The sequence below is a fragment of the Saccostrea echinata genome, unplaced genomic scaffold, assembly GCF_033153115.1.
Source record: "Saccostrea echinata isolate AGI-Se365-2 ecotype Australia unplaced genomic scaffold, CSIRO_AGI_Sech_v1 ptg000012l, whole genome shotgun sequence".
NCBI lineage: Eukaryota > Metazoa > Mollusca > Bivalvia > Ostreida > Ostreidae > Saccostrea > Saccostrea echinata.
Genome location: NW_026889761.1, coordinates 14,649,447 through 14,663,627, shown reverse-complemented (window position 1 = coordinate 14,663,627; position 14,181 = coordinate 14,649,447). Strand labels below are relative to the sequence as shown.

Sequence of the window (14,181 nt, the reverse complement as noted above, 5' to 3'; positions counted from 1 at the left end):
AACACGTTTCAATACCCATACTTCCTAAGGAATGAATAAGCTTTATGTAAAAAAAAATAATTGTTTTTCTCTTTAAGTAGATGCAAATGTCATTTGATTTAGAGAAGCATAGAAACATGTTGATATAGGCTTTCTTCCTTAATGAGAAAAAACCTAGATCTTGACTGATATCAGCTACTTCTGATCAGGAACATTTATTACTTGTATATAAAAACAAATTGAGAGCATAAGTATGTTAAAAAAAGAAAAATAGTTTGTGTAATATAAGCCTAAAAACGTTGTCAATCCAGGGATTATATATACAGGATATTCCTACTTTTCTGGGCTTCATGTTTTACCCTATTCATGACTGTCTTGTGTTTGTATAGGGTTTTGGAGATTGATCATTGTTCGTTAACTTCACTTTTCATTGAATGTAATAGTGTTAAGCTTTGTGAGAATCTGTATTGAATTTTGTCTGAGAAAATGATGTATTTTTTTGAAAAGAATACATTTCCTCATTTAGGTCGCCCCTTTTCAATGAAGTTCGAAGGTGGTCCTTCTGTCTATTGTCTGCAAGATTTTTAAGAGTGCTGTGGACATATTTCTATTATTTAAACTGAAGGAAAAGTCTTACATTTAAAAAGTCATTATACCGGTATTTTAAGATGGATGAATAAAATTACTCATACTATACAATTTCTCTTCTATAGCCCATGCTCAATACTTCCAATGTAACATTTGATATATGTTGTAACAGTAAAATCACTCTCGTATAGCCCATGCTCGATACTTCCAATGTGAACGTTTGCTTTATATTGTAACAGACAAAATAACTCTCCTACAGCCTCCAATGTATGGTGTAACAGTAAAATCACTCTCGTGGAGCCCATGTTGATCCTTCCAATGTATGTTGTAACAGTAAAATCACTCTCGTATAGCCCATGTTCGATACTTCCAATGTGAACGTTTGATTTATGTTGTAACAGCAAAATTACTCTCCTATAGCCCATGATAATCCTTCCAATGTATTTTGTAACAATAAACATCACTTTACTATAGCCAGTGCTCGATACTTCCAATGTGAACGTTTGATTTATGTTGTAACAGCAAAATTACTCTTCTATAGCCTATGATAATCCTTCCAATGTATTTTGTAACAATAAAAATCACTTTACTATAGCCAGTGCTCGATACTTCCAATGTGAACTTTTGATTTATGTTGTAACAGTAAAATTACTCTCCTATAGCCCATTCTCGATACTTCCAATGTGAAAGTTTGATTTTTGTTGTAACAGTAAAATTACCCTCCTATAGCCAATGTTGATCCTTCCAATGTACTGTACGTGTACATAAATTGGCGCATTCAAAATTTAGCGCAGTCAAGGGGTATGGGGTTGTTTGCGTAATCATGAATTAGCGCTACACATGTCCGTGCCGTGTATTGTATTAGTAAATGATTTTTTAGCGGTATTCATGAATTAGCGCATCGTTGTAAACGCCAAAGCCGCTAAAATATGAAGCCTACTTTTTTAAATACACATACAACATGTTGTAACAGCACAACCACTCTCCTATAGCCCATGTTCGATATTTCCAATGTGAACGTTTGCTTTATGTTGTAACAGTAAAATTAATCTTCTTTAGCCCATGTTGATCCATCCAATGTATGTTGTAACAGTAAAATCACTCTCATATAGCTCATACTTCCAATGTGAACGTTTGATTTATGTTGTAACAGTAAAATTACTCTCCTATAATAATATCCCATGCTCGATACTTCCAATGTGAACAATTGATTTATATTGTAACAGTAAAATCACTCTCTTATAACCCATGCTCGATACTTCCAATGTGAATGTTTAATTTACGTTGTAACAATAAAATCTCTCTCCTACAGACATGCTTGCTCCTTCCAATATGAAAATTTGATTTCAGTAAAATAACTGTTCTAGAGCCCATGCTCTCTCCCTCCAGTATGAATGTTTGCTGTATATTGTAAGAATAAACTTACTCTAAATGCTCCATATTTGAAATTTAAACGTTTGACTTATGTTGTAACAGTAAAATCACTCTCTTATTCTCGATCCTTATTGTGTGGTCGTTTTCTTTACGTTGTTATTCTTATAACGCTTTTGAGGCACGCAATCAAAGGTAATGCCATCTAACTGACCGGTTGGCAGGGGATGTTCACTCCTCCTTGGCACCTGATCCCACCTCTGATGTTTTAGAGGTCCGTGTTTGCTCTGCTCTTGATTCGTATTGTTTGAATGGACTTTTGAGCTGGAATACTGTTCGTTATCTCCATATACTTCATCTTATTGAAGGTTACAGTATGTCATTGAAAAGTAGATGAAAGAACGTTTTGGGAAGAAAAGTAAAAATCAAATTATTGATCTGTAATCTATTTAGTCTTAAGCTAACATATTTATTTCTAAGGTTGCTGAATTCCATTTCTTTGAAAATATGATACTTGCAAAACTATGTCAAATTGGGTCAACAAGGATAAGCAACAATTCAAAATATAATTATTAAGCTACTATGCAAATATAATACTAGTATTCCCAATATAGAAGTTTTTGTTTTAGTTACTGAGAGGTTTGTTATGATCATAGTTACGAAAATACCCTACTTTTATCACTTTGCAGTTATCTATTTCTGATACCTATTTTTAACACAACAGGAGAAAAGAAACCTATTTTGACACAAGACTAATTCTAATTTTCCTGTCCTTCTTTCTTATTTCAAAGACTGACTACAACATTTGTCACGAAAGCTAACGAAACTAGTAATCTTTTTTTTTGTTTTTTTTGTACTTTATTTACCTGGTAAATCCCCAGGTTAATGCCAGTAAGAAGACCCTTTATAATGCTACCATATAGGTGAACACACATGAGCAATATAATTTGACCTAATTACTGTTTGTTTGTTTAACCTCCCTTTCGAGAATTTTTCACTCATTTTGGGACACCACCATTGCCAGTGGAGGGCTGCAAATTTTAGAGCTATACTCGGCACTTAGGGCCATTGAGCAGTAAGGGAATTTTTCGTTCCAGCACTTTCTGCGACACAGGACCTCGGTTTATACGGTCTCATCCGAAGGACCGGTCTCCACGTCCCGCAGTGGGATTGGAACCTGCAACATAAGGATCAACTCCACGCGAGCGATGACATTATTACAGGATCCTGAAACATCTTTAATTTACATTTACAAAGCAATGGTCTACCATAAAAGTGCAATAGAAGTTGTTATATACCATCGTGTTCGTAATATACATGTATCTAATTATTATACATGAAAGTCGACAGAAAATTTGAATTAAGCATGTTGGAAAGAGCATACGCCAAAAGAAGAAATATTGCAGAAGCACTTATACTTCACTAATGATTCACCACACCTTTCACTATCGTGGAAAATAAAAGTGTTTGAAATGAAAACTTCTTTAATCACTTTTAAGAGGCTCTAAATGTGCTTCATGTAAACTCATCAAGCAAATTAATAGTGATAGTTAGGGGTTAGTCATTCATCAAGGATTATAAGATGCACTTGAATCACGGTGATACAGACACGACATATCTATATGTATGTTTAATGGGGTTTCCGTTACTTAGTGTAACCATTCAGGGAAATAAGAAACAAACAAGGAGAAGATTAAGAAATTTCTACCACGAAAAACCCTGACATCTTTATGATCAAATTAAATACACAGCAAATTCTTATCTAAAATTTGTACTTTCAAATAAGTGCAAGAGAAGTTTCCTTATTTAGACGTCTACATAACTTAAAACTGAAGTACATACGAAATATCTTTGAAAGAAAGAAAAATCCTATCTATAAGGTATATTGTTCAAGTTCGCAGTATAAATAGCTTAAATTGCTGAAAAAAAGCTAAAAGAAATCTCTGATTTGATAGGAGGGTGAATCATACTGTGTAGGCCATCAATGATTAAGCAGGATGATACTAATTTGTAATATAGACTGTGCTGAGGCTGACGTATCTTACATCTTCCTCTCAAGTTATGTATATTTATTGCTTCCTTCGTCAATGTTCCATGTTAAATACAAAACAATTTCTGTTTTCCGTGACACAAAAGTGTTTATTATACTTCTGTTAAAATGTTTCCTATATAAAGTTAAGAAGGTAAAATAACTATCTTTATAGTCTCAAAATTTCCACACATAGCAAAGCTATACCCCGGGGTATAGTTTTTGCTATCCACCCCTCGGAAAATTTTCATGCAATTTTTGCCGCCAATTTTGATTTCCTGTAATCAATCTATAGACTTATGATGTCATCCTGACTTCAGTATCATTGTGACGTCATGTTTTTACTATCGAACTGTAGTATCAGGTAAACCCAACCCTCAGAAATTATGATATACATCAGTATAATAAAACGCTTATCCACTGGCTTTGACTGGGATAGCTCTTTCATCAAACCCTTGACAGGAACTATTCCCCTCGGGCAAGCCCTCGGGGAATAGTTCCTGTCGCGGGTTTGATAAAAGAGCTATCCCACTCACAGCCAGTGGATAAGTGTATATTATTATAGATAAATGGGGCTTGGATTTCGAAAAATCATTTTCTAAACAAAATTCACGTTTACTCTGTTTTTAAATTCTTTTTTCCTGCCTCATTTATGGTTTACATGTATTCATTCCGTATTTTGATACATGAATGGTGAAGATAACGAACAGTGATCAAGCTCAAAAGTCCATCTAAACAATACAAATTATGAGCAGAGCCAACATGGACTTAGCCTCCCCTGTCGACCTGTGACACCTTTCGTATTTTGATACATAGCGTTATTCTGCCTTGAAAAACTAGGAAACGTTTAACTGCAAGAATTATTGAACTAAACACAATACCCTTATACCAATATACTTATACATAAGTATATGTGAGTATTGTATAAGGAATACTGAGTCCATCAATATCATTGAAGTGTAAACTTGAGCAATACTTAACTCATCAGGACTGACTCACATACCAAAACATCAGCTCAACATTGCAAGCATTTTTATTTTAAGAATAAATACTTAATATAACTATTTGTTTCAAAGAGCAATTGTCAACCTTTTTCAAATTTTTTTCCAAGGCAGTTAAAGAAAAAAAAATTGTTCATGAAAGGCATTCATGATGAAAACGTTATATACTGTACAATTATGGAGTCCTTAATTGTTTTATTATATAGTCAGGATTTGAATAAATAAGACATTGAAGGCTGCATGACGACTCTATTTTCATTAACGAACTTCTGTCGTAGGAAAAAAAAAAATGTCCAGATTATAACTTCCGTGTTTTCCTTTTGCTGTGTGTAAGACAACGAAATGTTTGGAAAATAATCCTACGAGAAATTTGCCTAGAAGTTTTCCTGCTTAGATATACAGCATATACAGCTGGCTCCGGCCGTTGCAACCATTGTTTTCAACTTTGTTTTAGGTATTGATTGTGACGTCACAATGCCGCTGCACGCGCACTGACCCTCCGGTAAATACGGCTTCAAATCCAGTGAATATGTAGTATTATGAAGTGTTTGCGTTTGTATAGATTATGTAGGGACTATTTATAGACTATATAATAATATGCTTTATTTCCCCTACCTATGAAACATTCCATTGCATACTAGTTATTTAATATTAATATAACTTCATTTGCACATATTGCACTTTCCAGTGATGAACAAGCAAAATCATATAGGTGATGGCGGACAAATATTATTTGTTTTTATGCAGCATCATTTTATTATAACTTCTTAATTTTAGTGCCTCCCGTGTGGTTACAGCGAAACAACAGAAGGTAATTTCTTAGTTATTTTACTTAGATTTCTAATTTTATTATTCTTTATAACATCCTAATATTGAAATTAAATTCATAATGTTTAAATATAAAAAAATTATTAAATAACTGGTTTATACCACACTTCAGCTTTTTGTTAAGTTATGGTAGATTTTAATCAAGATCGTGTTAGACACAAATATTATGCTATGCCTATTGATTTGAGAAGGAATTACTTTTTAATTGAATAATCATTACAGGTAAAAACTCCACAGTTTCTATTACAACCGCTATGTCAAACTCCACAGTTCCTACCCATATGTCAAACTCCACAGTTCCTATGACAACTGAATCAGAGAGTGACGAACAAACAACAGACGTTTCTATGACAACAACACAAACAAATTCAACGAATATCACTACTGTATCACCCACCACAATGAAAATAACTACCATGGAAACTACCATGACAACGATGATGGAAACGACAACGATGTATGTTTCTACCACTCCACTTCTGCCAATTGTTCTAACTAATTGCTCCAGTAACGCTAACTGTACATTCCCGAATTCTGTGTGCAATACATCCGATGGGGTTTGCCAATGCAATTCAAGTTTTGTTCTTGTTGGAGAAAAATTATGCCAGTCAGGTTTGCAAAACATTTGTTAAACTTCAATATTTTTTTTTATAAATAAAAGAGATCTTAACCAATTATAAGTATGATACATGTTTGTTTAAAATCAAAATGCATGTCAAACGTCCTGAGATGGAAATCTGGAGAAAGTAACTGGTACTCTTTTTTCAATGGAGATGAAATTCCATGAGAAGGGCTCAGTCACTTCTTACCAAATAGCCCTAACGGACGTCAAACGGATGAAAAAGGCTGGCTAAGCGCAATTTGCTATTGATACGTTGATGAAAGTCGTCCCTCGCCACTTTTCGATGCTATTGCAATCAATGCATGAAGCGTATAAAACGGATAAAAACTGAACGGCTATCAGTAATATACCATATAAGAAACGATCAACTAACGGAATTCATCGTTTCAATAACGAAGGAACGAATGCGAAACTGACAAAACGGTTTTCGAACGGAAGACTAACGGTCGTGTGTGGCCATTTTCCTCGACCAGTAATTGCCCTGTTTTTACTCTTGTACAACGGGCATCAACGTACAGGAGAAGAAGCGCATGAGTTCCGTAAAAAAAGACCTACCGTACTTTAAGCGGACGTGTTGTTCGTTCCAAGTTTTGAACATGCTCAAAACTTAACGCTAGATAAATCGAACTTCACCGGACATGTCATGACGTGGAACTATTCACTAAATAAGAAACGGGCAAGAAACGTACTCGAACGGACGAACGGATTGAAAAATTTGCCATCCGTTTGATGTCCGTTAGCGCTATCCGGTAAATTGTGATTGAGCCTTAATGTGGAACCTCGTCCATTTCCAACGCTGATAACTGAAAAATACTGCTATATTTATATTGTGTTTTCCCTAATCCATTTAATCCATTTTTTAAAGCTCAATTGTGTTCTATATGACAAGTAAAAACACTGATTAAGATCATTTTCTTTTCAGTAAATGATTTTAAGGCCAACATAAGTGTTGAGAATGTTACAGAAACGTCAATATTAATATCATGGAATACGAAAAGCATTCCGGGTGTTGAAGTGTATTTTACCATTACATTTAACGATACAATGGTCAGTAACATAAGTACTCCTCACTTAATCGGGAAATTGACAGATGGAGAGGTGCATTCTATTCAAATCACATCAAATGTAACAGGGAGAGACATGAGAATGGAGTCTGTAATTTCAAAAGTAGAATATGTTAGAACAGGTAAGGTAACCGTAAATTAATGCAAAAGTGAATCAATTTTAGATATATTTCTTTGATGTCTTTTAATTTTAAAAACTTGTATACAACAATTAACATTTGCAATGCACATGAAAATTACACTTTTTACAGTTCCTATGCAACCAGACATTATTGATGATTCGCCATACAGCGCACCGAATGTGACGATTAGGTGGAGTCCAAGAAATATCGATTTCAGAGTGTTTTATATATATCTCATGGGCCCTGAAACTCCTATTGTTATCTCCACAATGGAAAAAAATACAACATTCACTGATTTAAAGCCTGGTACCAACTACCACTTTAAAATTCTTCAAGAAACTTTTGGTCCATTTGAAAGGAACAGTTCAGTTTTGATTAAAACTTTTCGAACAAATTCTACAGGTAAATCTTTTTCACTCTACGAAAATGAGATTGTAGTGCATAAAATACCAATATTATTCCAATGTCATATCAAGAACAATATTTACTCCTTAATCTTTCTACTGTGACGCATTTGAATAAATCAAAAGTTTTACTGTTTACAATGAGGATAAAAGAACGTTTTTCATAATTTACAGTTAACTTTCCCACAGGCTTAACAATTAGCAAAGTGTTCGGAGAGGACTATCTGCTGACTTATGAAACTATATTTTCTTTTAGCGAACCATTTAGGGGAAGGGTTGATTTGGTCAGGCATGGGATAATCGTAATCGAGTAATCGTAATCGATTGTAATGATAACTTTTTTCCAAGTAATCGACTGTAATCTGTAATCGAAGAGATTTTCGATTACTTGTAATCGTAATTTAATCGAGTACAGCTAAAATTTTCAATGTAATTATAGTTACTTTTTCAATTACTTTCGATTACTTTATACATAAATGAATGTTATTTTGGAGAATTATTAACAGTCAGTCACTGTTAGATATATTTAAAAAAAGTCACCCAGTGATATGTGTTGATTTCCAAACTTTTATTATGATGATCAAAAGTTTGATAATGTTCACAATAAAATTTCCATTACAGGCCTACTGGTCTAGTATTAAATAATTCAGAAGTATATTTCAACCATTTATTAATAAAATATACATATTTTTGTGTGTGCATTTTACATTTGACTCACTGTCCTCTTGGTGTATGTCCTTTTTCGTATTTCAGATGTTAAAAAACTTTGTCTTGTCATAAAAATATATTAAATAGCAAAAACAGATTTAAAGTGCTGTATTAGATATAAATAATATGGTAAAAAAAAAACTACATTGTATTTGGAAAAAAGAGGATGAAAATAATTAATATTCATATCTGTTTTGTTGTGCTTTAAGTAACTTTAAAATTTTAGAATCATTCTCATGTTTTCATTCAAAATTGTAAGGTTACTTGTTTTGTCAGTGAAAGGTTGTAAGTGTCTGTATTTTTAAAGACAGGGGGTAAGAGTCACTGTGTTTGTTTTTCTTGACTAATTGTCTGGGACATTCTTGACATGCAGATAATGAGGTGTGAGCTTTGACCTACCTATTGTTTAACTTTTATAATTGATAGTTCCATTGAAGACAAACAATATTATAAGAACAATTAATAGCTCTCAAAACACTAAAATATTTCAACATAGAATGCAATTGTGCTATTAGTTTTACTTAAAGGCACATTTAATTTACATGTTTATTAATAAGAGTTCTAAACTTATTTTTTCGAGAGAAGACAGGAATGTTTGATGTCTACTGCCAGGGATGGGCACGATTACTGAAAAAAGTAATCGATTAATAATCGATTACTTAGAGGAGTTTTGTGTAATCGATTATTAATCTATTACACTCATTTTGGTCCTGTAATCGATTGTAATCGATTACTTTGGAAGATGTAATCGATTAATAATCGATTACTTCAAAGTTTTTATCCCTTCAAATATCAAAGCAATATTTTAATGGTAAATGTTGATGTTATCAACTGAAGTTTGAATGTGTTCCTGCATCTTCAGTGCAGATTCTTTTAAAGTTTTATTCTGGCTAACATTCTCATTAAATGCCCAAATGAAGGATTCTCTACCATGGAAAGTGGAGACATGATTCCTACAATAAAATATGCCAAGGAATTAATTATTCCTTTTAACCTTGGATTTGAACCTCCATATTTATTGACTTGTTGCAAAAATTATTTCATATTTTATTGTGAATTACTTCATTAGAAGTATTTGGGCTGCCCGTATGTTGACAGTACACATTAAACATTCCTGTACGTGTCTTTTTTCAAAAATAATAAGTAAATTAGAACTCTTAGTGATAAACATGTACATTAAATGTATTTTTAAGTAATTAAACTAATAGCACAATTTCATTCTGTATTGAAATAAGTGTTTTGAGAGCTATTAATTGTTTTAATAATATTGTCTGTCTTCAATGGAATGAAAGTTAAACACTAGGTAGTTCACAGTTTACACCTCATTATCTGCAAATCAGGGATGTCTCAGTCAATCAATTAGCCAATTAAGATAAGCAAACACAGTGACACTCTCCCTCTCTTACAGACACGTATAACCTCTCACTGATATAAAAGTAACCTTACAATTTTGAATGGAAACATGAGAATCAGATTTTGCAAATTTTAAAGTTACTAAAACACAAGTTTGAAGTTGTTTACACATTTTCAGATATGAATAAGTATTTCCATCTTCTTCTTTTTTTTCGAGTACAATGAAGTTTATTTACCAAATTATTTATATTAGATACAGCACTTAAATCTGTTTTTGCCATTTATGATTTTCTATTACAAGACAAAGTTTTTCAACATCTGAAATATGAAAAAGGACATGCAGCAAGAGGACAGTGGGTCAAATGTAAAATGCACACGAAAAATCTGTATATTTTATTAATATTAAATGGTTGAAATACACCTCTGAATTATCTAATACTAGACCAATAATGCAAATTTATTGAGAATATTATTAAACTTATGATAATAAAAGTTAGGAAATCCAAACATTACACTAGGTGGTTTATATTTGATATTTATGTGTGACTGACTGCAAATAATTCTCCAAAATAACATCCATTTATGTATAAAATAATCGAAAGTAATCGAAAAAGTAATTATAATTACATTGAAAATTTTAGCTGTAATCGATTAAATTACGATTACAAGTAATCGAAAATCTCTTCGATTACAGATTACTGTCGATTACTTGAAAAAAAGTAATCATTACAATCGATTACGATTACTCGATTACGATTACCCCATCCCTGTCTACTGCCATCATGCAGGCAGTCCAAATCCTCCAAAACACAATAAAATATTAAATCATTTCTACAACCAAAGTCAATAAATATGGAGGTACAGATCCAGTGTCGAAAGTAATAATTTATTCCTCTCATGCTTTATAGCAGGAACCATGTCTCCACTGTCCATGCTAGAGAATCCCTCATTTGTGCATTTAGTGAAAACGTTAGGTCTAAAATATGAAATGAAACCAGAATAAAACCTTAGAGGAATCTGCACTGAATCTGCAGAAACACATTCAAACTTAGTGGATATCATCAACATTACCATATAACTTTAAATAATTTAATTTGAGGGGATAAAAACTTGGAAGTAATCGATTATTAATCGATTACATCTTCCAAAGTAATCAATTACAATCGATTACAAGACAAAAATGAATGTAATCGATTAATAATCGATTACACAAATTCCTCTCAGTAATCGAGTATTAATCATATGGCAAATGGTCAAATACCTTAGAGTGATTTGTGTTATATCATTTCGTCATTTACTGCTACGTTACGTGATCTTATGAATTGTTTTGACTATTCCTATTATGCCGTAGTTGCTGCTTGTTTTCAGATTTTTCTTATTTGTAATTGTAGTATATATGATTGAACAAGATTGATATATTATTATCATAAATAACTTTACATTTGTGCTCTATATAATTTTTGCATAAAATTCCTTGTTTGAATAAACTGATTAGTAAAGTTTTCAAATTACAGTAGGACATTATGTATGAAGCCAACATTTATATCGGTTCATTTTTTCTAGTACCGAATTCACCACTATATGTTGGTGCCACAGCTGGACAACGTAATATAACAGTAAATATCACTGACACTGATATGCCTAATGGAGATATCGTCCAGTATATCTTCAAACTTACTTACAAAGTCTATAACGACGAGGCAGTTCGACAGGACTTGACCATTCTGAAGAAGCGCGAGTCAGGCATATATATACTAAATTCACAGAATGCAAACATTGTTCCAGGTGAGAATTTATAGAATTAGTCAATAAGCCTTAGTTTAGAACACTTAAAATTCTAATAACAAACTATGAGAAAAATTGATCAATAGTAGGTTTCGACCATTTTAAAAGCTATATATGGTGAATCTGAGCTAAAAAATAAAATAAGATTGAGTGTAAATGAACATGCTATTTGTTATATACGTTCAAATTAAAATTTTCTCCGTTTTTGAACTTTTCTACAGATAAATTGACTTCAAACTGTGTCTGATATTTAAATGCGGAGTCGGTAAATAAATCGGTTATTGTTTTAAATGTCTAATATCTATGAAACGTGATTGATTTAAATTTTGTTATTTACAGGAAAGTCCTATCTTTATATAAAGTAATAAAACAAATAGAAAGATCTTCTTAATATGACTTAGTCAAAACTTATCAAAAATACGCCATATATGACTTTAAGTCATCCCATCAATTTAGAAAAAAATGAAGCAGTTGAAAGAGGAATATTAATACATGAATAAGGAACGTTGATGATAGACAAGCGGAGTTGTCCTACAGGTTTGTTGTTAGTTGGACATTATCGTCTATAACCAATAAAAACAGATGTTGTAATAAAGAAGACACAGACTTTAAAATTAAAATTAAAAAAACTAGTTTTTAATTTAAGTTGAATTGGATCGAAATGAAAAAAAGCGACTTTTCATTGTCAGTATCTAGTAAGCATAGGTGAAAAATACATTACGTATTTAATACTTACATCTTCATTCTGTGGGTCCTCATACAAGGACGTCAGTTACACACGTTTTTCAAACAAATGCTTGACAGATTTCGATAATGAGATACATCTGTATGATGTTCCGCATCAGGAAATGATTTTTTAATTTTTTCTTTGTACACATGTAGGCTATTCAGAGATCTTTGAGCAACATAAAGATTGTCTCTTTGCGATTTCTTAAAGCCAGGGGAAGTCGATGTAATTGTTACTGGAAGATCATAAAGCGCTTGTTGTGCGATGAAAAATTTGGATATCTGCACGTTTCATGGCGAATTGTTGAGATCACCAGCGATCTAGCATACACTAAAAGATGAAGTACAACCAAGAGTATAGACGATGTACTTCTGTAAAACAGAAAAAAGACCAATGAGAGATCATAGGCGTTCAAAACACGTTGATCACTAAGAGATCATTAGCAGTTCCAAAGGATCTTTGAACAATCTTTTTAGGCATTCTTTGATAGACCTTTTACCTTTGCGATCGTTAATAGGATGTTTTGGGTAGAGTTTTGGCTTTCAGAACCCATGGAGACTATGAATTCCCTTTTGAAATTAGTGAGAAATCAAAGCATTGGCTAGACGACCGTTTCAAAATATTTGAGAGATCTAGCAAATTTTGAATTGCACAGCAGTCTTTCAACAGCTAGTCGCCATCTCTGTGTAAGATGGATTTATGGTTAGTCAGTCTCTCAAAAAGAACGCCCATTGGTCTTTTTCTGTTTTACAAAAACGCAAACTGTTTTGAACGCTTGAGGATCGCCACCTCTATGTGAAGAGGGTTTATTGAAAGACTGGCTTAATGAAAAAAGTAAAAAATAACGAACAGTTATTGATTTAAAAAAATCAAACAAAACAAATGTGTGAACAGGACATAAAACACCATGGAACTCCAGGGGTGGGATCAGGTGCCTATGAGAAATAAACATCCCCTGCCCACCCTTGCTGTAGAGTGAGTTTTCCCCGTTAGTCAGACTTTCCCCCGAAAAACATGATCTGGAGAGAAACTTCCCCTGCCGGTCTGGCTCTACAGTGATAGTTCCGCCTGGGGGTAGTCTAACTTCTAACAAAGTCTAACAAAGTAGGTGAACCTCCGGGGAAGATTCACTTACCTGCAGGAAGACATACTCTACTTGCTGTAGAATCAGACATCCCCCATAGAAGGCCTTGCTCCTTCATTTACCCGTCCTTTTACTTGTACTACAATAAATTTACAATAAACATGATTAGGTGCATTAATTGATTTTTATTTAGCTAATTTAAAATGAGACAATAGAAAAAAAAACCTATCCAAAATGGCGTAAGTTTTTTAATTGGTACAGAGACAAAATGATTAGAATATAGTCTTGCTGTGGCCTTCAAGTCGACATTAAGATATATCGACAAAGTTTTATCAATTAACAATAGTTACTTTCATTCATTTGTGGACTCGATACATTCCAGTGAACTCGAAATAAGAGACACTACAGAGTCTGCCACATTTGTTTCATATTTGGATGTTTTATTGAGTATAAACGATTAAGGTCAACCAGTAACTAAGCTGTATGACAAACGGGATGACTTCTGCCTTCCCATCG

The 14,181-nt window shown here is 33.0% G+C and overlaps 1 protein-coding gene across 1 annotated transcript in view; it reads left to right on the top strand.

Moving 5' to 3' along the window:
- LOC133185407 (tyrosine-protein phosphatase 10D-like) overlaps positions 1-14,181 on the top strand; it is a 60,990-nt gene that overhangs the window by 2,318 nt on the left and 44,491 nt on the right. Inside the window, exons 2-6 of the mRNA XM_061320589.1 lie at positions 5,746-5,779; positions 6,019-6,408; positions 7,341-7,604; positions 7,734-8,006; positions 11,633-11,854. Of these exons, the coding sequence (XP_061176573.1) occupies positions 5,746-5,779; positions 6,019-6,408; positions 7,341-7,604; positions 7,734-8,006; positions 11,633-11,854 (1,183 nt within the window). The remainder of the gene's footprint in view (positions 1-5,745; positions 5,780-6,018; positions 6,409-7,340; positions 7,605-7,733; positions 8,007-11,632; positions 11,855-14,181) is intronic.